Source organism: Mirounga angustirostris, unplaced genomic scaffold, assembly GCF_029215605.1.
Source record: "Mirounga angustirostris isolate CCGP_5_RB_7025 unplaced genomic scaffold, mMirAng1.0.hap1 SCAF_17, whole genome shotgun sequence".
Taxonomy (NCBI): domain Eukaryota; kingdom Metazoa; phylum Chordata; class Mammalia; order Carnivora; family Phocidae; genus Mirounga; species Mirounga angustirostris.
In genome coordinates, this window is record NW_026991725.1 from 5498587 (window position 1) to 5525808 (window position 27222).

At 50.9% G+C, this 27222-nt stretch overlaps 1 protein-coding gene and 1 long non-coding RNA gene across 5 annotated transcripts; both read right to left on the reverse strand.

The window, feature by feature from the left end:
- Window positions 1-496: 496 nt before the first annotated feature.
- On the reverse strand, window positions 497-26824 carry LOC135362906 (uncharacterized). Of its 4 annotated transcripts, none has more exons than XR_010408327.1 (5): window positions 26448-26824; window positions 25547-25773; window positions 19033-19156; window positions 3843-3938; window positions 497-3261 (listed from the first exon to the last, which is right to left on the reverse strand). It is a non-coding gene; the product is annotated as an uncharacterized LOC135362906 (long non-coding RNA). The 4 variants fall into 4 exon arrangements; XR_010408328.1 differs by having other exon boundaries at window positions 19033-19153; window positions 26448-26823; XR_010408326.1 differs by lacking the exon at window positions 25547-25773 and having other exon boundaries at window positions 26448-26815.
- On the reverse strand, window positions 7535-15998 carry LOC123854768 (mitochondrial calcium uniporter regulator 1-like). Its single transcript, XM_045890258.3, has 2 exons — window positions 15984-15998; window positions 7535-14402 (listed from the first exon to the last, which is right to left on the reverse strand). The coding sequence occupies exons 1-2, from the start codon at window positions 15996-15998 to the stop codon at window positions 13458-13460; spliced, it is 960 nt and encodes a 319-aa protein (XP_045746214.1). The 3' UTR covers window positions 7535-13457.
- Window positions 26825-27222: the final 398 nt, after the last annotated feature.

A 27222-nucleotide genomic window follows, 5' to 3' on the forward strand; every position in this document is an offset into this window, starting at 1 on the left:
GGCTTCCCACAGAGCAGGGAGCCCGATGTAGGGCTCGATCCCAGGACCCTGGGATCATGACCCGAGCCGAAGGCAGACGCCCAACAACTGAACCACCCAGGCGCCCCATAATCTGCAGTTGAAAAGCCACTAAGGTGACAGAGCCGGAAGAAATATTTACAAAACATATCTGACAGAGAGCTGCATATATAAAACACATATAGAGATCTGTTAGGAGGGTGCCTGGGTGGCTCAGTCAGTTAAGCGTCTGACTCTTGATTTCAGCTTAGGTCATGCTCTCAGCGTCGTGAGATGGAGCCCCGCATCAGGCTCTGTGCTCAGTGTGGAGTCTGCCTGAGATTCTCTCTCTCTCTCCCCCTCTGCCCCTCCCCTTGCGCGTGCTCACTCTCTCACTGTCAAATAAATAAATAAATAAATAAAATATTTTAAAAAATAAGATCTGTTAAGACTCAAAGAAAGGAAACCAAAAAAAGGAAGAGGAAAAGAAAAACATGCAAGAGCAAGAGCCCAATAAAAAACAGGCAAGGGGCGCCTGGCTGGCTCAGTCGGTAGAATATGCAACGTGATCGTGGGGTTGTAGGTTCGAGCCCCGTGTTGGGTGTAGAGATTACTTAAAAATAAAATCTTTTTAAGAAATGGGCAAAAGATTTTAACAGGCGCACCCCAAAGAAGACGTAAGAACAGCCAGAACACACACGAGAAGTCCGTGAGCGTGAGTGGTCATCAGGAGATGATGTGCCACTGCATGCCCTTTAGAATGGCTAATGTGAGACAGAACTGACCATTGGATATGGGGGGGACTGGAGCATTCATATGCTGTTGGTGGGAATGTAAAATACTCTGGCCACTTCGGAGAGCGGTATGAAAGGGCCCTATAAAATTAAACACACCCTCGCCATGCGCCCCAGCCATCTCACTCCTAGGTATTTACCAAGAGAAATTAAAACAGGTCTCTACAAAGACTAGTACGGCGATGTTCACAGCATCATTATTCATATTAGCCAAAAATGATAGAGCAAATGTCCCCTGACAGATGAACAGATAAACCAGTTGTAGTATATTCATACGAAGGGATCCTGCTCAACCATAAAAAGAATGACATGTTTTGTTTTGTTTTGTTTTAAAGATTTTATTTATTTATTTGAGAGAGAGAGAATGAGAGAGAGCACATGACAGGGGGGAGGGTCAGAGGGAGAAGCAGACTCCCTGCCGAGCAGGGAGCCCGATGCGGGACTCGATCCAGGGACTCCAGGATCATGACCTGAGCCGAAGGCAGTTGCTTAACCAACTGAGCCACCCAGGCGCCCAAAAGAATGACATGTTAACACATGCAGTAGTATATACAGATCCCACAACATCAGGCTGAATGTAGGAAGTCAAACACAGATTGATTACAAATGGCATCATTTCGTTTATGTAAAATTCTGGAGAAGACAAAGCGATAATGACATGATGCAAATCCATGGCTGCCTGGGGCTGGGGAGAGGGGCTGCAAAGGGACCCAAGGGGACCTTCAGGGTAATAGCAACGTGCATATAACTGTACTCAATCACCCACATTCAAGCTCTACACCTAGAATGAGTGACTTTTATTACATATAAAGTACACTTTAATAAAACCATTTGTCAAATCTTGAAGACAGGGGCACCTGGGTGGTTCAGCCTGTTAAGCGTCCGACTCTTGATTTCGGCTCAGGTCATGGTCTCAGGGTTGTGAAACTGAGCCCCTCCTACGGCTCCGTTCTGGGCGTGGAGCCTGCATAGGAGTCTCTCTCTCTCTTTGCCCCACCCCCCTCTCCCTCTCTATAAATAAATAAATAAATAAAACAAATCATTGAAGACAAATTATATAGGTGAGAGTTGGAAGGGGAGGGAGATGGAGGGGCAGAGAAGGGCTCAGTCGTGGGTCTACAAGGCTAAGGGGTGTGCACTGTTCCCAAGAGCCATGGGGAGCCATGCAGAGCTTCGAGCAGATGGTGTCATGATCTGATTTGTATTTAAAGCAGTCTCCCGGGCCACTCTGTGGAGAAAGGGTCTGGTGAGAGGAAATGAGGGCCGGAACTGAGAATTGTGGGGCTGCTGCAGCTGAGAACCATTTAGGCGGTAGGAGAGGCTCTGGAGGAGGAGTAGGAGGGTGTGGGAGAGGGGCTGGGCAGCCATGGGGGACATCTGAATGCATCGGATACTTCTGCCCTAGCAACCAGGCGAAGGGCGGTGCCTGCAGAAGGCGATCGGGTTAGGGGAGAAAGAGGATGAGATGACGGGCTGTGGCATCTTGCATCTGAGGGGCTGCGGCCCCCCTGAGGAAGTGGTGGGAGGTCAGGGCTCTTAGGGATCCAGGGGCTCGGAAGAGTGGCGTTTGCTGAATGCAGTCTTGGGAGTCTGGTGAAGCCCTGGGAGGGAAGGAGAGGCTAGGGGCGGGTGGGAAGGATGGAGAGTTGAAGCACGTCTGGGAGAACCCCCATGTTGAAGAGTGAGTGGGAAGGGCTGGAGATCAGAGGAAGACAGAGGGTGTGTTGGATAGTGGTCAGATAGGTCAGCTGCTACAGAGCAGAACAGTCACGGTCATGGTCACGGTCATGGTAGTGGGGGATGCAGGCCGAGATCAGGGACAGGAGAGCAGGGGCGGGAACTCCCCTGCAAGAGTGAAAGGGTAAATGAGATGACAGCAGGGCGTGTAGATGCTCTTTGGAAAAGTGTGTCCGAGAGAAGGGAGGACGAGGAAGTGGGAGATGGAGCAGGAGGTGGCCGCAGGAAGGGTGAGGAGTCCTGGCTCTGGTCTCTTGGTGCGGGCTTCCCTCCCAAACCTTCTTGCTGCTCGGAGTAGAAACAGCCTCTTTTTGGCAACCGTCTTGCCCTTACTCGTGCTTGGATTAACAGCAAATTCTAGTTTCCTTGCCGACTCATTTCCCACCCTTCAGGGAGCCTGGCAGGCGGCCCGGGCTCCTTCCCTGCCCCCTCCTCCCAGGCAAGAGTGAGCTGCAGGAGGTGCCCCGCTGGCTCATCACCAGAGAGCCCAGGAAGTGGGGTGAGACCTGGAAGGCAACTCAGTCGATCCCCGTCTTGGCGGAGGAGTAAAACTGGACCCAGAGAAGGGCCTCTGGTTTGCCCAAGGCTGCAGAGCTGTCCGCACAACCCTGCACAGACCCCCAGTGGCAGACATGGGGAAGTTTGGGTGGGGAGGTGGTGCCCAGACAGTCTTGAGGACCAAGGGGACACCTCCGCACCCAGCAGGAACTCTGGGCCCTCCAGCTGGAAGAACCTGGAGGAAAGGGGGAGATAAGAAAATGACTCTCCAGTGACTGACTGGCCAGTTACCCTTGATTGCTTGTGTGGGGAGGGGCAGCGCCCAGCCCTGGGCCTCTGCCAGGCTCCCTAAAGGGTGGGAAATGAATTGGCCTGGAAATTGGAATCTACTGTTATCTCAGACATGAGTAAGGGCAAAACGGTTGCCAAAAAGAGGCTGTTTCTACTCCAAGAAGCAAGAAGGTTTGGGAGGGAAGCCCGCACTGTAAGACCAGAGCCAGGACTCCTCACCTATTTTGCTACCATCTGGCTCTGTGACCTTGAGCAATCTGCTTCACCTCTCAGGGCTTGGAAATTCCACCCATCACCTCCAGCAGACACATGTTAATTCATTCATTCATTCATTCACCCAACAAGCATTTCTCCACATCTGCTGCCTTGGACAGAGATGTGCTGTGGGAAGAGCTAAGCTTTGGAGTGAGAGACCTGAATTCAAATCTCCATCTGCCACTTGCTAGCCAGGTGACTTTGAGCAAGTCATTTAATCTCTGTGTGTTTCAGTTTCCTCATCTGCAAAATGGGGGTAACAATACCTACCTCAAGGAATCTTGCTATTTTCCCATCTCATGACCAGCCAAGTACCATCTTCACATGTATCTCTTCAAGTTCAAAACGAGGGAGTTAATACATGCACTGGACATTAAAGAAAAAAAAAAAAAGGAGTAACTACCTCACAAGGCAGATATAAGGATTAGGTTACTCGAGACAAATAAGAATCTTTAATATGGGCGCCTGGGTGGCTCAGATGGTTCAGCATCTGCCTTCGGCTCAGGTCATGATCTCAGGGTCCTGGGATCGAGCCCCACGTCGGGCTCCTGGCTCAGGGGAGAGTCTGTTCCTTCCTCTCCCTCTGCCCCTCCCCCTGCTTGTGTTCTCTCTGTCTCTCAAATAAATTAATTAAATTAACAAATCTTTAGTAAATGCTGAACAAGGCAGCCATGAGTTTGACAACAAATAGCAGCCTGATGATGATGATGATGATGATGATGATGATGATGATCTGTAAAGCCTAAACCAAAGCCTGAAGCATGAAATGTGCTCAAGAAATTGTAGTTACTGGGGTGCCTGGGTGGCTCAGTCAGTTAAGCATCCAAATCTTGGTTTTGGCTCAGGTTGTAATATCATGATTGTAGGATTGGGCTCCACACTCAGCATGGAGTCTGCTTGAGATTCTCTCTCTCTCACCCTCTGCCCTTTCTGCTCATGCTCTCTCTCTCTGAAATAAATAAATCTTGAAGAAAAAAAAAGAAATTGTAGTTACTGTTATTGTAGTTACTGTGTGTCATTGTGTTTTTGTGTTACTGTTATTGCATTATTGTGTTATTGACATGAACAATCATAGCACAACAATATCATTGTATGTAAAGTGTGCAATGGGCTTGCTGAGGTAGCAGCTACTTAAGAAGTGGTTGCTATGTGGGGCGCCTGGGTGGCTCAGTTGGTTAAGCGACTGCCTTCAGCTCAGGTCATGATCCTGGAGTCCCGGGATCGAGTCCCGCATCGGGCTCCCTGCTCGGCGGGGAGTCTGCTTCTCCCTCTCCCACTCCCCGTTTGTGTTCCCTCTCTCGCTGTGTCTTTCTCTGTCAGATAAATAAATAAAATCTTAAAAAAAAAAAAAGAATGGTTGCTATTCATGCATTTATCTCAGTGATGACATCATGATGTGCCCAGTGCCCGCCACCTAGTAGATGCTCAATGCATGTGAGTTTCCTCCCCATTGGCAGAGACCTCAGAGCATCCTGGCCCTGGTGAAGGGTCCATGGTCATCTAGGAAGGACGTAGGCACCCCCAGATACCCAAAGCAGGGTGTGTGTGGTCTCCACCCTGGGGCAGCTCAGGACCCAGATCTCTCACAGCTGCTGTTGGAAGAGACAGATCTTTCCAGCAAACCTTAAGTCTGTTTCCAGACCAGCCACTGTCCCCTCACCCCCAGTCCCTGTTTCTCAGCCCAGGAACAAGCCAGACTCTGCTCTCCCTGCTCAACATTTATATTTCCAGCTATTTATAACCCAGGCTTAGAGCGGCCATGGTGGGGCTGAATGGGCAGTGAGGAGTCTGGCCTCCCATCAAGTGGGCAGCCCCAGAGGCCCTGGCCCCCATCAGAACATTTCATTTCAAACCCTCTCTTTAGCTTTCTTTCTCCCCCCACTGGCTCTGGTCCAGCATTTCTGTAGCTTGGATGACATGGCTCGATGAGAGGACATTTCATGTATCCCAGTAACTGACTCTGTTTGAGAGTCACCTGGGCCATGGGGTCCTGGTCTGTTTGTGGTCTCAAGGCGCTATGCTTCTCTTTCAAAACTTCCCCAGCACTATGGAGGAAGGTGGCCCTGACCGCTTGCTGTGAGGTGGAGGAGGAGGTGAGAAGCAAAGTCCAGTAGCTGGGAGGGCAGCGGGGGGGTGGTGGGGTTGTTGAGAGGTGGGAGGGGTGAGGGAGAGGAGGAGGACACTGTGCTGCCTGCAGCACAAAGGAGGTGGCCACAGGACCAGAAGCCACCGCATTGTAGTGAAGGGCCAGGAGTCCCAGATCTGCTACTTCCTAGCTATGTGTCCTTGGACAAGTTACTTAACCTCTCTGAGTCTCCGTTCCTTACCCTGTAAAATACAAAGAGAATGCCCCCCCAGAGTCCCCATCAGGGCTGAGGAAGGGTTTGAGGAGCTCCTGAAGCACAGTGCCTGGCATGCAATCACTATGTCTCTCTTCCTTTTACCTCTCTCCTAATGCTGAACCCCGGCTCGCCCCCAGCCTGGAAAAATCGGAATCCACTGCTTTTCATGCTTTTCCCAAGGTTTGCCGTTAAGAAGGGGGATCAACCTGAGGAAGAGAGCTGTGGCTTCGGGTCCAGCTGACTGCGGGCTCCCCACCTACATTGCCTGACTCGGAGCTGGTCTGTTAGTCAAGGGCAGCATCGCTTCCAGCCTGAGCCTGAGCAACCACAGAAACTCAGGCCTTGGGGACAAGGGGTGGACAGGGCAGCAAGTGGCTGCGTGAGGAACCCTGGAGGCTCCCAGGAGAACATGTTTCCAGCTGAGAGACTGTGTGTGTACGAAAGCAGGCGTGTGTGGTGGTGGTGGAAGGGGCAGGTGTGTGTTGATGTGTGTGTGTGTGGAAGTTGGGGGAGGGGGTACTGGATTTAAAATTTACTCCAAATCACTCTGAGTCTCCTTAGGAACCCCACTTAGCCTGTGAGCTTTGGGAGGAAAGGACCGTATGTAGCTTGTTCGGTGTGGTCTCCCCAGGGTCCAGCACACTGCCTCGGACGCTCATGAATGAATGAATGAATGAATGATGAGGGAGGATAGCTTTCAGGAAGAGCCCGCCAGATTTAGGCAGCGGAAAAAGACTGAGAGGCCCTTGGGCTGTTGTCCCTGCTCCTCCGCACCCCTGGCCAAGCCCCAGCTGGGGATGGTAGAGGCAGCTGGTGTAGGGCAAGGAGCTTCCCAGCTCTGCTACCTACAAGCTGGGTGACCTTGGCTCATTTGCCCTCTCTGAGCTTCATGATCCCCAAGTCTGTCTGGGCAGGGAGGTTTTTTTCCAGTTAAATAAGTTAGATGGGTCGAAGGGCGTAACAGAGTCAGTGCTCGCTGCCTAGGCATTTCCTTAGCGAGGCAGGGGTGGGTGGGCAGAGACACACCCTCTCACCCCTGCACCCTGCCCTGCTTTCTCTTCCTGCCGCAGTGCAGTGCCGGCTCCCCAGGAGGGGCTGGCCGTGGTGAGGGGGCGGCTGCCTGCTGGCCTGCTTCCAGGCCCAGAGCAGAACCAAGTGCCACCCCCATCCCCGTCATCCCCACAACAGCCTTCTCTCTGTGCCTTCCCAGTCCCACGCACCAGCCCCCACTCCCACCCTCCGCCCCTTCCCTTCCTCCTTCACTGCCTTCCCTGCCTCTCTTTGTGTTCCTTCCAGACACCGTTCCAGCCCACTGGAGAAGAATAGAACAGAAAGCTCCTCCTCATCGCCCTTCTGTGGTGGCCATGCTCACAGCCCCCTCCTCTGGGGCCCCTGGACGCCTGTCCCCACCCCCCTGCTCACAAGGCTCAGCCTGTGATGAGAACTGGGCTTTTCACCGGAGTGAAAATACCAGTGTTTCAGAAAGCAGAGCTCAGAGAGCTGGCCTGACCTCCCAGCCCTGCTGCGCATCTTAGGTGGGAGCTCACTCTTCCTGGGCCTTTCCCCACAAACATGTCCCCGCCTCCCATCTCCAGGCCCTGTGCCACTCAGGCTGAGATGTCAGGGATGTCAGCAGTGTCTTCTCTGTGGGGTCCTGAGCTCAGGGACCTGTTGCCTCCTCTCTCCAGAAAATACCTCACAGAGCAGCCCAATTGGCCCCGGTTAGGAAGAACCCCTGACCGACAGTCTCATCTAGTGAGTGCTTACGACATGTCAGGCATTGTACTTGGAACTTGATGTGAAGTAGCACATTTAATCTTTACCACAAGCTTTTGAGGTCAATACCATTGTTTCCCCCATTTTACAGATGAGGAAATTGGAGCGACCTGCCCACGGTCACCCAGGCATTAGGGGCAGGATTAGAACACAGATCCTCTAACTTCAAAGCTGATGTATTTGGGTCATCACCCTTTCTCAGGACAGATATTGTGCAAACAAGCAAACAAAAAGACCATGAGTAAAATCCCCTTCTTACTTTTGATAGATTTTGTGCAAAGGGAAAGTCAGAGACTCTGGAAGGCCCCATTATTGTCACCTGAACAATCAGAAGTTCTGGGATTCTCAGTTGGGGGAATAGAAGACAGATCCGAATAATACAAAGTACATGCAGGGGCTGGAGCTGGTTAGGCCTGGGTTTGAATGTCAGTTCTTCAATTTGCTGGCTGGGTGGCCATGTTACCTCTCCATGAGTTGGTTTGGGGAGTTTCTCTTCCGGGATAATCAGTTAAGATCTTACTGAACAACCCTCCCACAGATAACAACTCTTGACAACACCCCCCCCCCACACACACACCCTCAAGGCCCCGGGAAATGAATAAAAGCAAGTAGACTCTGGAGCATTAGGGAATGACAAGGAGGAAGTTACCCATTTTTTATTTTTGATCTTGAGAGCAGGTTACAGTTATCATAGCACAGATAGAAAACCTGCAGTCTTTATGACCTAAGGAACCAGAGGACAAATTCAGATGAACCACAGCTACTGGGAAGTAGAAGGAGCAACCCCAGACAGGAGAGACACAAAGAGGGAGAGCCCCAACCCCAGATCCTGTGGATAGGTGTGGTTCAATCTCTGAACCACGTATGCACGGAAGCAACTTCAGCTGAGGAAAAATTTAAACAAACAAAAAAACCAAACCCAAAACTAAACTGAGATTTGGGCTGCCATCCAAGAGCAGAGTTTGAAGTTAATTGCCCAATAAAACAAAATTTCAACACATTTTGAGAATATCACAGAACCCAGAGTCCTCATAACATAACAGGCGCAATGTCCAGGATATATAACTCTGTTCCTCTAGAGTTATGCTCACAGACTTCAATGGAATTAAAGTAGAAACCAGTAACAAAAAGATAGCTGGAAAACTCCAAAGTATTTGGAGAGGAAACACACTTCTAAATAACACATAAGTCAAAGAAGAAGCGTTGGGAGAAATTTTTAAAATTTTGAACTCCATGAAAGTGGCAATTATCAGGGTGCCTGGGTGGCTCAGTCGGTTAAGCGTCTGCCTTTGGCTCAGATCAAAGAGTATGGTCTTATTGGAACATTTTCATGCCGACTGCTCAGGCTGCAATCCTCTAAGTTCATACCATGGCTGGGATGGTAATAAGACCCAGAAACTTGATGCCCTCTCTGTTTCAAACAGATGCTTGACCCACTGAGCCACCCAGGCACCCCTAATAGCAATTTTCATATGAGGCACGCTCTGATCGCTTTTAACACCCAGAACCTCTGACATAACTTCCGTGGGATGTCACCTGGGAGTCAGGGGGGATTTTTGGAAATGGACCTTGTCTTCAGTTCCCAAGGACCATGGGAGTCCCCAAGGATTCTCCCTTGGGATGCCTTTTACCCCTGGAAACAATTCAGATTGCAAAATTTAAGAAAGGCCCTGCACAACCTCAGTCGGATCTATCAATTAGATCTCTTTTCCCGGAAACAGGGCAAACAGACAGAGGTACCCTAGGACCATCCAGGGCTCCAGGGCTCTAAATCAGGACCTGGACCTAAGGGCCTCTTGCACAATGTGTTTGGTCTGTAACCAGACCAGTAATCTCCCTTCTGATATGTTGGATGATAATTATCTAAATATGCCTCCTCAGAATAAACCCAGGTTGCTGGAGGAAACACAGGCCCTCCTTGACGAAGGGGACACTGCCTCTCTTACTGTTCCTTCTAACATATGTGGGGGCTTCTCCCTCATTTCCCGGGTTAATGGCTATAATTGGAGCCAACTGCGATTATTCTACTTTGGGACGGGGACTTTAAGGAATAGTCCCAAGCAGCCGCTGAAATTCCCTTTGTTTGGGGGAAATTCCCTGTCTTCTCTAGCCTGACATGGACTGCCTAATTCTACTTCTTGGTGGAAAAAACCTGCATCTGCTCATTTGTCCTAGCTGACAGGCTGTAGGACTGGGGGACCTCTTTCTCTGCCCTCTTGGCTTTTATCCGCCTCCAGCCTTCCTGGAGCACCTCACCTCTTCTGTGTTCCCCTCCCTCTCCTCCTGTTTCTGCACCACCTTGGCTGCAGCCCGTATACCTGTTCTTATAGCATCCTCAATGCCTAGGGCGCCATGGCTCCTTCTACCCTCAAGGTCAAGGACAACCCCCGGACGTAACACCGCCCGCTTCAGATTTCCCCACCGGTGCCCCAGGTAGACACTGACAATGGGGAACAAATAATCAATTTGCAGGTTGTAAGGACATTTCTTTTTTTTAAGATTTTATTTATTTATTTGACAGAGAGAGACACAGCAAGAGAAGGAACACAAGCAGGGGGAGTGGGAGAGGGAGAAGCAGGCTTCCTGCTGAGCAGGGAGCCTGATGCAGGGCTCGATCCCAGGACCCTGGGATCATGACCTGAGCCGAAGGCAGACGCTTAACGACTGAGCCACCCAGGCGCCCCTATAAGGATATTTCATTTTATCTACATTTCCTTCTGCCTTTGTTTCCCACATCAGTTAAGAAAAGGGGCTTTGTGGTCCAGCAGCTCAGGGTTAAATCCTGGCCCTGTCCCAGGGTCCTGGGATAGAGCCCTGAGTCAGGGTTCCCTGCTCAGCAGGGAGTCTGTTTCTCCCTCTGCCCCTCCCCCAGCTTGTGTATGCGTTCTCTCTCTCTCTCGAATAAATAAATAACATCTTAAAAAAAAAAAAAAAGACGGGCACCTGGGTGGCTCATTTGGTTAAGCGACTGCCCTCGGCTCAGGTCATGATCCTGGAGTCCCGGGATCAAGTCCCGCATCGGGCTCCCTGCTCGGCAGGGAGTCTGCTTCTCCCTCTGACCCTCCTCCCTCTCATGCTCTCTGTCTCTCATTCTCTCATACATACATACATAAATAAAAGACAGTGTTCAGCTTCATCCTCTCTCCACCACCAGCCCCATCTTCTCTTCGGGCCAAGGACTCTAGCTAACTCCTAAAATTGCTGACTGCTTCTACATACAAATCCAGGCTCGGAGTGGGGAGGTAACCTGCATGTATTTACACAGCTAAGAAGCGAACCTCTGGTTGTCTAGGTCTTTCTGTGGTTCCATGCTACCAGCACACTTTTGTCAGCTCTCTCTCTCCTCCCCTATTCATTTCCTAGGGCTGCCGTAACAAATTATCACAAACTTTGTGGCTTAAAACAACAGAAATTTATTCTCTCACTGTTTCAGAGGCTAGACATCCAAAATCAAGGTGTCAGCAGGGCCCAGACCTCTCTGCAAGTCCTGGGGGAGGATCCCACCTTGCCTCTTCCCAGCTTCTGGTGATTGTTGGCAATCCTTGGCTTATGGCTGCATCTCTCCAATCTCTGCCCCCATTTTCACATGGCCCTCCCCCTGTGTGTCTTCCCTTTGTGCATGTCTCTGTGGCCAGATTTCCCTCTTCTTGTAAGGGGGCCAGTTGCTGGATGGAGGGTCCAAACTTATCCAATGTATCAGCACAAATCTGATTTCCAAGTGAAGTCACATTCACAGGTACCAGGGGTCAGGACTCGGACATGTCTTTTGGGGAGACACAATTCAACCCACAACATCCCTGAGATCTAATGATTTATAAGAAATACATATTTGGTCATTCAGCTGACTCATATATTTCTCGGATATATTTGGTCTTCACGAGTCCTGAAAATCCTCCAGAACTGTGAAGGTGATATGGGTGACGTGTTATTAATGAAGGTGACTTTTGGATCCACCCGAGGGTGGGAGCTGGTGAGCAGGAGGACTGACCCTGTGACTAAATGGTCAGAACCTTCAGCCCCACCCTCCACCTGACCTCTGGGGAGGTTGAATCAATCAAAGGCCAATGACTTGGTCAATCATGACTACGTCATGAAGCCTCCATAAAAACCCAAAAGGACAGCTTGTGGGTCCTTTTCCTTCGTTTCAGAAAGCTTGGGGAACCAGGCCATTGTCCTGTGCCATTGAGCAGGGCCCCGAGCTCCACAAGGACAGAAGCTCCTTTGTTCAGGACTTTGCCCCAGGTATCTCTATGTCTAGTATCCTTTATCATATCCGTTAGTGAACTGATAAATGAAACTAGGTGTTTCCCTGGGTTCTGTGAGCCACTCTAGCAAATGAGTCTGCAGCGCACGTTAACAGCCTGGGGCTTGTGACTGGTGTCTGAAGAGGTGGGGGAAGCAGTTGTGTCAGACTGAGCCCTCGATCTGTGGGATCTGATGTCATTTCCGGGTACACAGTGTCCAAAATGCTTGGTGCTGTGTATGGGGACCTCACTCCCAGACACGTGTTAAAATCCGGTCAAAGAACTCTAAAAGAAACCCCCCTACCGAATGTGCTAGACAATAATTCAGCAGGTGGACACTGAGCAGACACTCTGCATGGGAAGGAGCATCCTCAGGGTGTGATGGGGAGGTGGCAGGGCCCCATGAAGACCTGGCTGCCTGACACACAGGGACAGAGGCCCAGACAGGAGCCGGTGTGTGGCTTGGCCACCAGACTGTCTTGCGCTCTTCCTGTCTGTTCCGTCTGCCCTCCAGCCAGCAGGAGGGACAGCAGGCAGGCAGAGGAGGGAGCCCAGGAGAGGGGCCAGCAGCTTCCGGACCTAGCCCGGCCACTGACCACGGTCACTGCACAGCTCTGCGAGACTCTGGGACCCAGCTGCTGCCAAATTGACCTCGTCTATCAAGCAGTAATTCAGTCTAGGGCTGAAGGGTCCTTGGCAAGGGCTGGAAGGACTGGAAGGCAGAGGAATTTTTCTTAAAAGAGCTAGAGGAAGTCTCCCGGGGCAAAGGGCAGTGTTTTCATTTACAGAGCTGCCAACCAAAGCCCCATCTGTGGATAGAACAGCCTCACCGCCTTATGATTGAAAAGAAAGGCCCCTGCGTAGGGACTCCAGGCTCCTTGTCTAAGGCGATCCCTGGGGCAGGATGGCTTTGTAAAAAAGAGCTACTTGAAACCAGGCACGCCAGGATTCAAGCCTCAGCTCTGTCAGGTAGTAACAGTGTGGCCTCGGGTGTCACTTCACCTCTGGGTGCCTTAGGCCTACCTCTCCTGAGGTTGCTCAACATGTGTGGTTGGCCTCTCTGGCTCTGCCAACCGACCGAGTCACCCAGGCGCCCCAGGACCAGCACTGTTTTATCCACATGCATGTTCTTAGTATGTGACCCACAGTGGGTGCTCAGATGTTTGTGGAATGACTAAATGTGTTTAAAGGCTCCTAAAGCTTATAAGATTCTTAATAAATGTTAGTTTATATTATGATCTCAGCAAAGGCAATCTTACCTTTTTTTAATTTTTAAAGACTTTTGTTTTTAAATTTTATTTATTTATTTGAGAGACAGAGACAGATAGTTACAGAGACAGCGAGAGAGAGCACAAGCTGGGAGGAGAGGGAGAAGCAGGCTTCCCGCTGAGCAGGGAGCCTGACATGGGGCTCGATCCCAGCACCCTGGGATCACGACCTGAGCCGAAGGCAGACGCTTAACCGACTGAACCACCCAGGCGCCCCACTCTTTTTTTTTTCTCTCTCTTTAAATAGGCACTTTATTATATCCACAGGTGATAAAATCCCAGAGCTACTGTTAGGCACGTAAATACAGACCCTGCTAAATATTTAATGTTATCGAGCTTGTGAGACTCCAGCATGGTTTTGAGGCCAGTGACCTCAGTGTCTATCTTCCTGTTTGTTTGGGTGACAGCCCGATCTTGCTGGGCATGCAATGACACCATTTCTGTCCTCATTTCCAGCAGCTTCCTTTCATTCAATGAATACAATTCTTGCACTGTGCTCTTTTCTAGATTGAAGTCTAATTTGGTATCTGTTTGGACTTTGGTTACTTCATCCATTACTTGTCTTAACTGATGTAATTTAAGGTTTATTTTCTCATTTTCTGCTCTGAGGGCTGAAAATTCACTCTTCTCCAAAATAATACCTTTTTTCACATTAGCAATCTGAGGCATTATTTGCTGAACAGCGATCTCTTGCTGCATCTTGGTGACCATATCCTTGTAGACAATATCCATGTTGGTGTCCATGATCTTGACCAATGCAGAGGCAGTGATTCCCGCTTGCTGGGTTGGGAACCCATTTTCTTCGAGTAAACACACTAAGGCATGGGTGCCAAAGTAGAGCTTCTTGTTCCCACAAGAGGTGAAATCTCTCCTTTTGTGCTCCAGATCTCTCCTGTGCTCCAGCTGCAGGCTCCCAGCAGAAGGGCTTAGGTCCGTCCTGGAGGAAGCAAGGGCAGCCACTTGGCTGTGGCACAGGAGGAGGGCAGGCACCCCAGTCTTATCTTTCCTTGTTCCATATTGCCCTTCTTCTAAATTTGGATAGTGAGTCAACAATCCCCTGCCCAGCTCCCCCAGTTCATTAAATAATGAAGTTAGCAGTATCTCTTGATACGAACTGCCTAGTACGTTCCGGGGCTGGGCAGTGGAGGTCCAGTGATGAGCAAGAATGGCCCAGAGAGCTGCACCATGAAGTCCCAGCAGCTATAGTGTATGGTAGGTGAGCTTGGAGATGAATATCAGTGCTGGGGGGACACAGAGCAGGAGCCACTCAGCCTAACTTAGAGGATTAGACAAGGCTCCTCTGAGGAAGTGTTGGCTGGGGCCAAAGGCTGAGGAGGAGCCAGTGTGGGGACTGGGGGGTGGGGGTGGCAGAGCGCTCAAGGAGGAGGAAACAACCCGTGCAAGAGCAAGGAGATTGAGAGGAGTGTGCTTGTCAGTAGGGCACTGAGGAGGCTGGAGAAAGAGGAGGATGAGGCCCTCCCAAGCCAGGCTGATGACTTTGGATACAGGCTTAGAGCAGAGGGAGACACTGAGGGGGGTCTAAGCTGGGGCATAGCATGCTCCGACTTGCGCTGCTGGAACACTTTCTGGGGCTGAAGTGTGAAGGGTGGGGCTATAGACCCCGTGTTTGTGTCTCTCCCCCTAATTCATATGATGGAATCCTAACCCCCAAGGTGATGGTATCAGGAGGTAGGGCCTTAGCGGGGTGACGAGGTCCTGAGGGCTCTGGGATTCATGCCTTCGCCCCTTTCACCACTGAGAGTGAAAGTATGCAGTGAGGGTACGGTCCTCCATGAACCAGGACCGTAGTATTTTGTTAGAGTGGCCCGAGTGGACTTGAGACAGATGGGTTGAGGGGGCAGGACACCTGACATGTGGTCCAAGGGGAGATGTTGGGGGCCTGAACCCAAAGGAGAGACAAAGGGATGGAGAGAAGTGGGCTGGTTCCCGGGTTGTTTCAAAGGCCAAATAGTGATGGGGAGGACGTTGGCGAAGAGGGCTGGGGAGAAATCAAAGGGCAGTTGGGAGAACTATGTGGCTATTCCCTGGAAAGATCTGGACAGGGAAAGGCAGGAAGGGCATTCACGTTCTCCTCTTCCTGCCACCACTAAGGAGAGCTCCAGCTCCTGGGCTTTCCGGGTGGAACAGGAGAAGTGCTGAGGCCCCAGCTGGGTTGCCATGGAAGGCACTGGAGTTGGGAGGGAGGCAAGAGGGAGACTGGCAGCAGGCGCCCCTCATGCAAGAACAGAAAGACAGAAAGACAGAAGGACAAAAACACTTGAGGAAGTGGGCCTTTAAAAGCGTTGGTGCATGATTCGAGTAATTCCCTGTGCTTGATTCCTAGGGTGGCTCTACCAGGTAGATTGCCACAAATTTGATGGCTTAAAAAGACCAAAATTCATTCTCTCACAGTTGTGGAGGCCAGAAGTCTGAAATCAAGGTGCCGGCGGGGTGCTCTGAAGGCTCCAGGGGAGAATGCTTGCCTCTCCCAGCCTCTGGGCTCTCCAGTGATCCCTTGGCTGGTGGCTGCATCACCCCAGTCACTGTCTCCACACAGCCCTGCCTTCTCCCTGCAGATCTCTCCTCTGTGACTCTCTTATAAGGACACTTGCTGTTGGTTTTAGGGTCCACCTGGATAATCCAGAATGATCTCCTCTTTAGATGCTTAATTACATCTGCAAAGACCCTTTTTCCAAATCAAGTCACATTCACAGGTTCTGGGGCTTAGAATGCAGACATATCTTGGTGGTTGGGGGGGCCAACTATCCATTTAACCCATACCTTCCCTTTCAGCATTTTCCCAAGGAACAGCAGTGAGGATTTCAACGACTTTTTAATTTTTTTTTTTTTTTTAAGATTTTATTTATTTATTTGACAGAGAGAGAGATAGTGAGAGCAGGAGCACAAGCAGGGGGAATGGGAGAGGGAGAAGCAGGCTTCCTGCCAAGCAGGGAGCCCAATGCGGGGCTCGATCCCAGGATCCTGGGATCATGACCTGAGCCGAAGGCAGACGCCTAACCATCTGAGCCACCCAGGTGCCCCCTTAATTATTTTTTATAACAGCTTTATTGAGATCTAATTCACATACCATATACTTCAACACGTTAAAGTCTACAATTCAATGGATTTTAGTATATTCAGAGTTGTGCAGCCATCACCACAATTTTAGAACATTCTTCCCATCCCCCAAGTTTTTTTTAATTTATTTTTTTATTTTTATTTTTTTTTAAGATTTTATTTATTTATTTGAGAGAGAGAGAGAGCGCGCGCGCACACGCACGCAGGAGTGGGGGGATGGGCAGAGGGAGAGGGAGAAGCAGACTCCCCGCTGAGCAGGGAGCCCAATGTGGGGCTCAATCCCAGGAACCTGAGACCATGACCTTCATTGAGGGCAGATGCCTAACCAACTGAGCCACCCAGGTGCCCCTAAGCATTCTTTATATATTCTAGATACAAGCCTGTTATCAGATAAATGATTTGCAAATATCTTCTCCCATTCTCTGTGTTGTCTTTATTCTTTTGATATTGTCTTTTGAAAAACAAAAGTTTTTGATTGTGATGACATCCAGTTTATCCCATTTCCTTTGATTGTGCTTTTGTAGTCACATCTAACCAATGACAAACCCAAGGTCATACACATTTACCCTATGTTTTCTTCTACGAGTTTTATAATTTTACTTCTTATATTTAATTTTTTTTAGAGTAAGCTTTATGCACAATGTGGGGCTTGAACTCCTGACCCTGAGATCAAGAGTCATGTGCTCTTCCCACAGAGCCAGCCGAGTGCCCCTATTCAATTATTTGTTATGCCTACTCATTGTTTTGAGTATGACACCTGAAAAGGGCCCACAGGTGGCCAGCTAAGTGAGCTGTAGTCTTGAGAAGGGCCTGTATGGGCTTCGAAGAAGAGCTTCCTTATGCCTTTCTTCCCCCTTCCCATCCTCATTCCTGGTGGTCCACACTGCGGGGTACTGTCATCTGAGGGTGGAGTGCTCCGCATGGAAGGGGGTCCTCTGACACAGTTGAGAGGCCTGTTACAGACCTGAAGGAGTGGACACAAGCTATAGATCCAAACTGCAGGGAAAGAGCCGAGGACCAGAGGAGCTGGTTCTCCAGAACCCACCCCAAACTCAGGGAGCCAGAGCGCACTGCCGGTGAGATGGAATGTGTGGTCAAAACAAAAGAATCCACCCACCAGAATATCTGGACACAGACAGACAGATAATGCCAAGCAGCCGTGAGAATATGGAGCAACTAGAACTCTCACACACTGCTGCTGGGAGTGAAATGGTCACAGCTACTTTGGAAAATGGCAAGTCTCGGGGCGCCTGGGTGGCTCAGTCGGTTGGGTGTCTGCCTTCGGCTCGGGTCATGATCCCAGGGTCCTGGGATTGAGTCCCGCCTCGGGCTCCCTGCTCAGCGGGGAGTCTGCTTCTCCCTCTACCCCTCCCCTCTGCTCGTGATCTCTCTCTCTCAAATAAATAAATAAAATCTTAAAAAAAAAAAAGTGGCAAGTCTCTACAAAAAGAGAGTATACGCCTCGCCTACAACTTAGCTATTCCCACCCAGATAGATGAGGTGTGCACATGTTCCCCAAGATGTGTACAAGAATGCTCATGAAAACACCAGTCTGGGGGCGCCTGGGTGGCTCAGTCAGTTAAACGGCCTACTTTTGGTATTTGGCCCAGGTCATGATCTCAGGGTTGTGAGGTCAAGTCCCGTGTTGGGCTCCATTCTGGGAGTGAGGCCTGCTTAAGGTTCTCTCTCTTCAGGGCACCTGGATGGCTCATTTGGTTAAGCGTCTGCCTTCGGCTCAGGTCATGATCCCAGGGTCCTGGGATTGAGTCCCACATCGGGCTCCCTACTCGGCGGAGAGTCTGCTTCTCCCTTTCCCTCTGCCCCTCCCCCGTGCTTGTGCTCTTTCTCTCTCACTCACTCTCTCTCTCAAACAAGTAAATAAAATCTTAAAATAAAAAAAAAGACTTTCTCTCCCCTTCTGCCCCTCCTTGCCCCCCACCCCTCCATTAAAAAAAAAAAAAAGCACTAGTCCGAATAACCCAAACCTGGAAACAACCCAAATGTCCACCAGCAGCAGAATGAATAAATAAATCGTGGAGTATTATATCATGAAATTTTATATAGCAATGAGGATGAATAAACCACAACCTCGGGCGCCTGGGTGGTTCAGTTGGTTAAGCGACTGTCTTCGGCTCAGGTCATGATCCTGGAGTCCTGGGACTGAGTCCCACATTGGGCTCCTGGCTCAGCGGGGAGCCTGCTTCTCCCTCTGACCCTCTCCCCTCTCATGCTGTTTCTCTCTCGCTTGCTCTCTAATAAATAAATAAAATCTTAAAAAAAAAAAAAAACCCACAACCTCAATAAATCTCATAAACCCAGCATTAAGTAAAAGAAGTCAGACTCAAAAGAGCATATATTATATTATCATATTTATAGAAATTAAAAGGCAGGAAAACTCATGGTGGCAAGAGCCAGAATAATGGCCAGCCCCGGGGAGAGTAGTGACTGGCAACAGGGTTATTTACACTTTCTTGATCTGGGTGCTGCTTACATGGATATGTTCACTTTGAAAATTCACCCAAATGTACACTATTTGTCTTTTTTGGCATATATGTTAGATCATAAAATTTACAACAAAAATCCCAGGAGCTGAAACTGGGTGTGACATGGTGGCCAGGGGTAGGGTGGGGTGACTGTCATGTACAGCCGGCCCAGGCCCAGGGTTCCTCTTTTTTAGTTGTTAGGTTTTTAAAAAAAAATTTTTTTTTTTCCCCAAAGTAAGCTCTATGCCCAATGTGGGGCTTGAACTCACCAGGCTGAAATCAGGAGTCGCGTGCTCTACCAAGTGAGCCAGTCAGATGACCCCAGGATTCCTCTTAAGTGTGGTGGACACATCCAAGCGGATAGGGCTGGGCGTTTCCAGCGGCAGAACCCTGCTGAGCAAATGTGTGGAAGGCGAAGAGCAAATTAAATGAATCAGTCTCTTCCTTCCTACTTTCTCTCCTGCCTTCCTGCCTTCCTTCATTTATTCATTCTTTCTTCTATTACAGTTTCAGGACCCATTTATGGAGTACCCACATCAGCTGAGCCCTAAGTACACAAAGCTAAGTAATTTATAATCCCTGACCTCAAGGAGTTCATGGTCCGGTGGGGGAAGCAGATCCTAAAAGAAATCAGTGCAACCCAGAGGGAAAGATGCCCTGATAGGTGTCCATCCAGACAGCGTGGTCAGATTAGGCTGGTTGGGGATCAGGACAGGGAACTCTCAATGGAGGTGATGCAGGACCAGGGACCTTCAGCAAGTGCCAATGGGGCAGATTACAGAGGAAGGGTGTCCTGGACAAGAGCACAGCCAGCCTGGCTCCCCTCCTATTAGAGCTAAGTAGATAGGATCAGGAGGTGAGTATGAAAAATGATGGGGAGGGGGGGCGGTCAAGAATCAAAAAGGAGGGGCCTGCAAATGACTCCATGGTTTTGGATGATACGGATGACTGTGCTCTTAACTGCTGGCTAAATAGGAATCCGAAACGATCCTATTAGCAAGAGGCTGAGATGATTTTCCAAGGAGTCAGTGTCTTACAGTCTTGCCTGTGAAGTGCACAGGTGGCCTGCTCGGGGGTCCAGGCAAACAAAGCAAATATGCAAATCTGGCTAGGTGTGAGGCAGTAGGGAGCGGCGGGGTCTGTAGACATTGACTCTCCTGACCTGCCCACAGGTATTCAGATTTTGTTGTGTTCAAAATGTGGTGCAGGCCTGACAGAACAATCTGGTCCCTGAGTCCCCTCTAGCACTTGGCTGCCAGTCTGCAGACTCTGGACAAACTTTCCTCCAAGGTGTCTCCAGATATAATGAGTGATTTCTGTAATTTAGTGTGTGGGTGATGAGGGTATTGCTCAAGATCTGCGGTCCCATGAGGTGAAGTGTCCTCTGAGTTCCTTTCTCTCCTGAGAGGATCTCTCAGTGGACAGGGCTGCCCCGTGAGCCTTTTCATAACTTTCCGTGACTCTCAGGGGCAGAATTCAGAGAGATTGGTTTTTTACAGTGGAAAAATACTGGCAATCATAAGAGATCTTGATCCGGTTCTGGAAAATCCCAAAGGCCAAGAGCCCTGGAGGCCCAGATGTCCCATGACCAGGACAGGAAGACTTTTAGAGTATGCAGGACAAGGCACCTTCTTCTCCGGGAAGACCTGCTATGTGCCAAGTAGTGGGCTGGTCCCTAAGCTCATTGCATTCACATAACGGTATCTTGGGATATTTGTTTTTATTATCCCTCTTTCACAGAGGGGAAAACCAAGGGGCAGAGAAGTGACTTGCCCAAGGCAATTGTCAGCACCACTGTAGCCGGAACCCTAAGCAACTGGAGAAGGGTCTAACACAACCGTATCTATGAGGATCTGCTATTTATTCGGGTACTTCCTGAGCACCTGCCAGCCACTGCTGTAGGCTCTGTGGACACAACAGTGAACAAAACAGACAGCAGTCTCAGCCCTCATCCAGCTGACATTCCAAAGGGGGAAACAGACAGTGAACAGATAAACAACTAAGTCAGGCAATAGATGGGGAAATGTGGAGTACAGTGGAAGAACATAAATCAGGGAAGATAGGTGGGGTGTGTAGGAGGTGTGAGGGTTGCTGGGTTAAATGGGAGGGATGAGGCCAGACCCCACTGAGGTGACACCTGAGGAACTGAGCCCTGGCTGCTTCTGAAGGAAGGGTCTCGGATGAAGGGAACAGCAGAGGCGCTAAAGGGGAGAGGGTCTGATGTGTGGCAGAGGCCAGTGTGGCTGGAGCAGAGGGGTGAGGGGCAGAGGGGACAGGTGAGGTTCACGAGGGCATGAAGGCAGGAGAGCTGGGGGTCAGGTGGTGCAGGGCCCTGCAGGCCACTGCGGAGATTGGCTCTTACTCTGAGGCTGTGGGGGCCATTGCAGGAGTCTGAGAAAAGGAATGACATGACCTTTACCCACTTTGAACAGGATCGCTCTGGCTGCCGCGTAGGGAGACACTACGGGGCAGGGGCGGGGTCACCGGTCGGGAGGCAATGACAGTGACCTGGGCGGGAGAGAATGGGGTGCAGCCCAGGGGGCAGCAGCAGAGGTGGTGAGACGCAGATGGACCCCACATCTGTTTGCAAGCAGAGCGAGCAGGATTTGGTGGTGGATGGGCCATGGCAAATGAGACAAAGGGAAGAGGAGTGATGATATCCGAGTTCGGGACTGAGTTACCAGAAGGACAGAGTTACCACTTCTGAGATGGGAAAAAGGATGCAAGGAGAAGGTCTGGGGAAATTCAGAAGTTCAGCGTTGCCCAGCGTAGTAGTTGGGGATGCCGCTTGGGTTTCCAAGTGGGGATGCTTAGGCAGCGTGTGGCTGGGATTCTGGGGAAGAGTCAGCAGGTGGGAGGCTGTCTGTGAACTTGAAGAGGTCTCCAACTGGTTGGGAAAGCAGGGCACCCTGGTAAAGCTCCTGGGACCTCTTGATTTCAGTAGCACCCTGGCGTCCCTCGTAGTAGCCAGCTTCCAAGAGACCCCCAATGCCCCCCACTTCCTGATATTCACGCTCTTACAAGGGCCTCTCTCACAGAGGACAGAGCTGAGCGACAAGTAAGAGATTGCAGACATGGTGGTTCCTGATGACCAAGGCTTCTGCCTCGCTTTCTCTTGGGTCGCCTGCCCTGGGAGCCGTACGCTGACATGTCATGAGGTCACTCAAGCAGCCCAATGGAGAGGTCCACGGGGCAAGGAGCGGAGGGCTCCAGGGGACCGCCATGAGAGCGGCCCACCGCGGAAGTCGGTCTTCCAGCCCCGGCCAAGCCTTCGGCTGACTGCAGGCCCGGCTGACACCCTGACTGTAACCTCATGAGAGACGGAGACAGCATCACCCAGCGGACTCACTGCCACATTCCTGACCCACAGAAACAGTGTGACATAATAAATTTATGTTGTTTTAACCTGCTAGGTTTAGGAGTAATTTGTTACACAGCAATAGATAACTAATACAAACTTTTTTTTTTTAATGCCCAGAAAGGAAGGGCAGGTCCTTCTGTAGCTTACATATTATCTCTTATTTGCTGACTGACCCTGATTGGGGGTGGGGGGAGGACAGCTGCCCAGCCTGCCACTGTTCTGACTTCTTGGGATCCTCCTGCAGCTTCTCAGACTCCTGGGGAGGCTGTGTGCTCAGCATCTCCACAAAGAAGGCAGAGAAAAAAGCAGGCTCCTGCTGAGCAAGGAGCCCAATGCAGGGCTCAATCCCAGGACCCTGGAATCATGACCTGAGCTGAAGGTAGATGCTTAACCGACTGAGCCCCCCAGGTGTCCCTTGCAAATCCCTTTATAGAGAGTGGTTCTGCTCCTTTGATACAAGTCTGCGAGCCTCGGAGGGTGCAGAGGCAGAGCTCAGGCACAATCAGGTTTGGTGAAGATGAGCACGCGGGTCCAGGTGGCCCTTGCTCCCAATCTGGTCATGGTGTCTGGCCTGAACTCTGCCTAGGAGAAGCATCAGGCCTCGCTCCCCCCGTGGAGAGTGTCAGGACACCAGAATCCACTGGCAATGGCTTTGGCATCCTTAGACCTGGGTCTGGAATCCCCGTTCAGCAGTTCTGGCTCTGTGTCCTTGAGTCACTTCACTGGCTGACTTCCATTTCCTCAGCTGTCACATGGTGGTTTCACACTGACCTAAGGGGACCCCTGACACTGGATAAGCTGTGTGAATCCTTGGCACTAGGGGCCACCCATTAAGTAGTGGTGATTAGTATGATGGGACCTCGTGGCTCCAGGCTGGCTGATTGGGGCTTGAAAGGGGAAACCCCAGTGCTTTCCATGTCTCTCTGGCTCCCTTTCATGAATTTAAGTGACTAATATTTATTCCTATCACCCCTTCCGGGCTGTTAAAAGAACACAAATAGGAGTTTTTGCATGTAAATGTCTTAAAAGATGCTACCACAAAGGAGGGGTCTGCAGTGATGACAGTTGGATGGGTGGTTTTCAATATCTTCCACTTCTTTGTGAAGGAGAACCATCCTTCATAGTCCCCAAGCCTTGAATTCACTGGTGTGGTCAGAGGAAGTGGGGGCCAGAACTGGGAGGGGCGGAGTCTGGCAGAGAAGTTTTCAGAAGAAGCAGGAGGTTTAGGAAGGGAAGGCTTGATCTAGCTGCAGTCTCCGTATCTATTTATGCATCTATCTATTTACATAGGTCTGTTTTAATCCATCCACAATTCTAGTGATTTAGTAAACATTTACATAGCGCTCACTATTTAACTCTCCCAGCAACCCTGCAAAGCCACTGTCATTGTCCTCGTCCCAAGGTTAGAAAACTGTGACTCAGAGACTTCTCAATGTCACAAAACAAGCCAATGGGAGAGGGAGCAGGGGTTCTGAGTTTGGGGAGATGTCAGAGCCCACCACCTCCCACCACTGCTGGCGTGCTAGAAATAGAGGTGGGGCTCAGGGGTGGAAACACTCAACTGGTTTGGAGAGCGAAAGCTAAGTTGTGACCTTCAGCGTTCCCAGTTTGCAATGTTCTTCCACATCTAGGAAAGGCTACAGGACTTGCCAGCTGTAGTTGAAGAAACCCCTTCCCACTTTCCCCATTTTAAAAGGGAATCGACTGGGAGTGGAGAAGTTAAGGGAGTTGCCACTTGACCCTTTCAACATTCAATATTCTTTTCAAGAATGATCTCATCTCTCTCCAAGAGGGCAAAGCCTGGCCCCTGGGCTGAAGCAAGACAGAGAGAATGGAGGTTCTTTAAGCTCTTACTATGTGCTAGACATTGTGAACACATCATCTTGCAGCAACTCTGAGTAGTAAATATTTTCATTCTCAGTTTATAGCTGAAGAAATTGAGTTTCAGAGAAGTAAGAGGATTTGCTGAGGAAGTGGTGGAGGTGGGATATGAACCCAGATCTGGCGACTCCAGACTCTTGGAGGCTCCCTCCACTACACTTCACTGTCTCATCAAGGGCAGCCAGGTCACGAGGTGGAAGGGCAAGGTTAGGTCAGAGCTATCCTGCCCCTCAGGAAGAAGAGTAAATCAGCCAGGAATAATTCATGGCAAACTCCATTCCCCATGAGCGTCAATTCCCAAGGCATCATGGTGGCAGAACCAGTACTGGGTGGTCTCAGAAATGCCCTCTACTTCTTTCTTTTCTTTTCTTTTCTTTTCTTTCTTTCTTTCCTTTCTTCCTTCCTTCCTTCCTTCCTCTTTTTTTTAAGTACGCTCGACGCCCAACATGGGGCTTCACGCCCAACATGGGGCTTGAACTCACAACCCTGAGATCAAGAGTCACATGCTGAGCCACCCAGGCACCCCTCTGCTTCACTATTTCTGCTTCAGAGTAGCAACCTTGAGGTCCACTTAGCCCAAGCTCTCATCCGATGGTGGACGCCCATTATATTATCCCCCAGAGAGGTAGTTCAACCCCTGCATGAGCACTTCCACAGACAGCAAGCCCACTCCCCACTAAGAGAACCCTGACAGGGCTACCCTTCCGAGCTGTGTTGGCCCAAGCCCTCCAAACCCCCATCAGTCTATTGACAGAAATATGGCCACATATAACAGGAATTGGCTTTTTCTGGCTCTGTCCCCAACCATTCCTGCAGATGTTCCTGGGAATGCCCTGCAGGTGTCTCCCAGGTGCTCTGCCTTGGGAGGTATGCTTCCCAGAACTAAACCACCCACATTAAAAATGCTGACTTTTTAAAAAACCAAATCCTCAGTGTCTGTAGGAGGTATGAAGCCAAACTTTCAAGAAGCCACCATTGACAGACAGTGCTGATGTTCCTTCTGGCATACTCATGAAACTGTCCACTCTTTTAAGCAGTGCTCCTGGGACTCAAGTGTGAGCACCAAGGATCTTCTCCTCTGAATCACCCTCTTCTCACCCTGTCCGCAAACCTCTTTTATCCTCTTCAACTCTCTTTCCTTAGGATGACTTCTTCCCAGGGAGCCCTCTATCCCTTGTGCAAATAGACCCTCAAGAATCTTCCTCTCGGTTCCTCCAGACCTGCCCTGACAGGTCTAAATCCTAAAGTAAAATCAGCCTAGGCAATAATAATAGCTAACATTCATTCATTCGACAAGTGTTTACTGGGCTCCTACTTTGTACCAGATAGTGCTCTAGGTGCTAGAGATACAGCAGTGCACAAAGAAAGACAATGGAGGAGTCCCTGCCTTCCTGGAGCCCACATTCTGGAAGGCTGTAGGTGCTTATCAGCCTCCACGCACTGCTACAAGCCCGTTCCATGTATGAGCTCATCTAATTCCAGGAAACTGAGGCACCAAGAGGGAGGTAACTTGCTGAGTAATAGCAATAACCACCACTTACTGAGTCCTTTCACCATTTCAGATGCTGGGCCCTGCAGGTCGCATTCAGCATGGAAGGAAGTGAAGAGGTGTGAGGTAGGACGGGTGTGGTGTGAGTCCCAGCTCACTGTGTGGCCTTCGCATGACTCCTTCTGTGTTTCCTAAAGGAAGGCGCCCTTGGATGGCCCTGGTCTTGTGAAATAACCTGAAATACCTGGACTGGAGTGAGTTTCCCTGCCTCTCTGGAACCTGGAGGGAAAGCAGAGGGGAGCGTATGGGTCCAGGCTGCCAGCACCGCGTGCAGAGGAGATGGGGAGCGCAGGTCGGGGTGAGGGGCACCTGGTGACAAGGTCACTCAGCGCAGGGAATAGGAGCTCCGCCCAAAACAGCAGACTCCACTTGCTTCCCAGGAGGAACCCAAGCTGCCCTCGGCTCTTGCTGGTTACAGGGGCGACCATGTTTCAGGGCCCACAAATAATCAGAATCTAGGGCATACTGTCTGCCAACTTTGTACTGGAAACACCAGTACATGGCGTGGGGGTGGCGAGGAGAATAAAAGTAACACCTGCGGGTCTGTGGGAAACCCAGGAGCCTGGGGGGCGGACAGTGCCGGGTGCGCCGCCTTGCTCAAGGCACACCCCTGCCCCAGGTCTCCGTTTCCCCATCCGTGACCGTCAGTGTCTGGCTCCCGCGAGCCGGAGAGGTGGTGGGGAAGAGCAGGGTCAGAGGCCTTTCCCGGGCCCCCTCCCTCCCAGCGGGCAGGGTGCTGGTTACGCGCGCGGGCGCCGGGGGAAGGCGCTGCGGGCTCTGGCGCCCCCTGCAGGCCGAGAAGGGCCGCGCGGCGCCTGCGCCCCGAGCCGGCCGGGGAGGCGGGCCACGCTGCGCGGAGGTTTATGTCACCGCGGAGAACGGATATGACTCACCACTCCTCGGGGCCAAGGGGCGGCCGGGTCGAGTGCGGAGACGCGGCCACAGGAACCAGGGACAATGGCGGGAAGTGAGAGGAATGCGGGACTGGCTGCTGCAACGCTACCCCTCGGCGACCCCGGCTCCGCGGAGGGGCGGGGGGTAGGGTGGGGAGAGCAGCCGGCCGGCGCAGGCGCAGACGGGGCGGGGCGGGGCGGGGCCTGGCGGGAGGACGGGGCGGGGCGCCCCAACCTGAAGAACACTCTGGGCGGCCTTTCCAGCGCCCTAGCCCGACTCCTCGGGGGCTCCCCATGGCCTTCTGGACAGTGCTCAAACTTGACTGAATGTCAGAAAATCCCAGGGGCTTGTTAAAACCCACGTCCCGGGGCCCCACTCCAGAGGTAGGTCAGAGCTGGGGCAGCATGAATGTGCGTATTTAACAAGCTCCCCCTGGGTGCTGCTGAGGCAGGGGTCCTGGAAGCACTCCTTGAACCTAGCAGTACGGTAGAACACAGTCCTAGCTGCTTAGCTGGCCTACTGTGATTGGGCATGCTCCAGCCTCACCTCTCCCAGCTTCCTACCCCCTCCACACGTGTACTAGCAAGACTCGACTACTTGCATTTTGCTTACATTTTCTTTCCCCTGTGTGTTTGCACAGGCTGTTTCCTGTGCCTGGAACACCTTCCCCTCACTCCACTGCTGCCCTAACAGGCTGACTTCCACCACCCTTTAAAATCTCCATGGTGTGCATCAAAGGGCACAATCAACAGAAAAAGCAACCCACACAAAAGG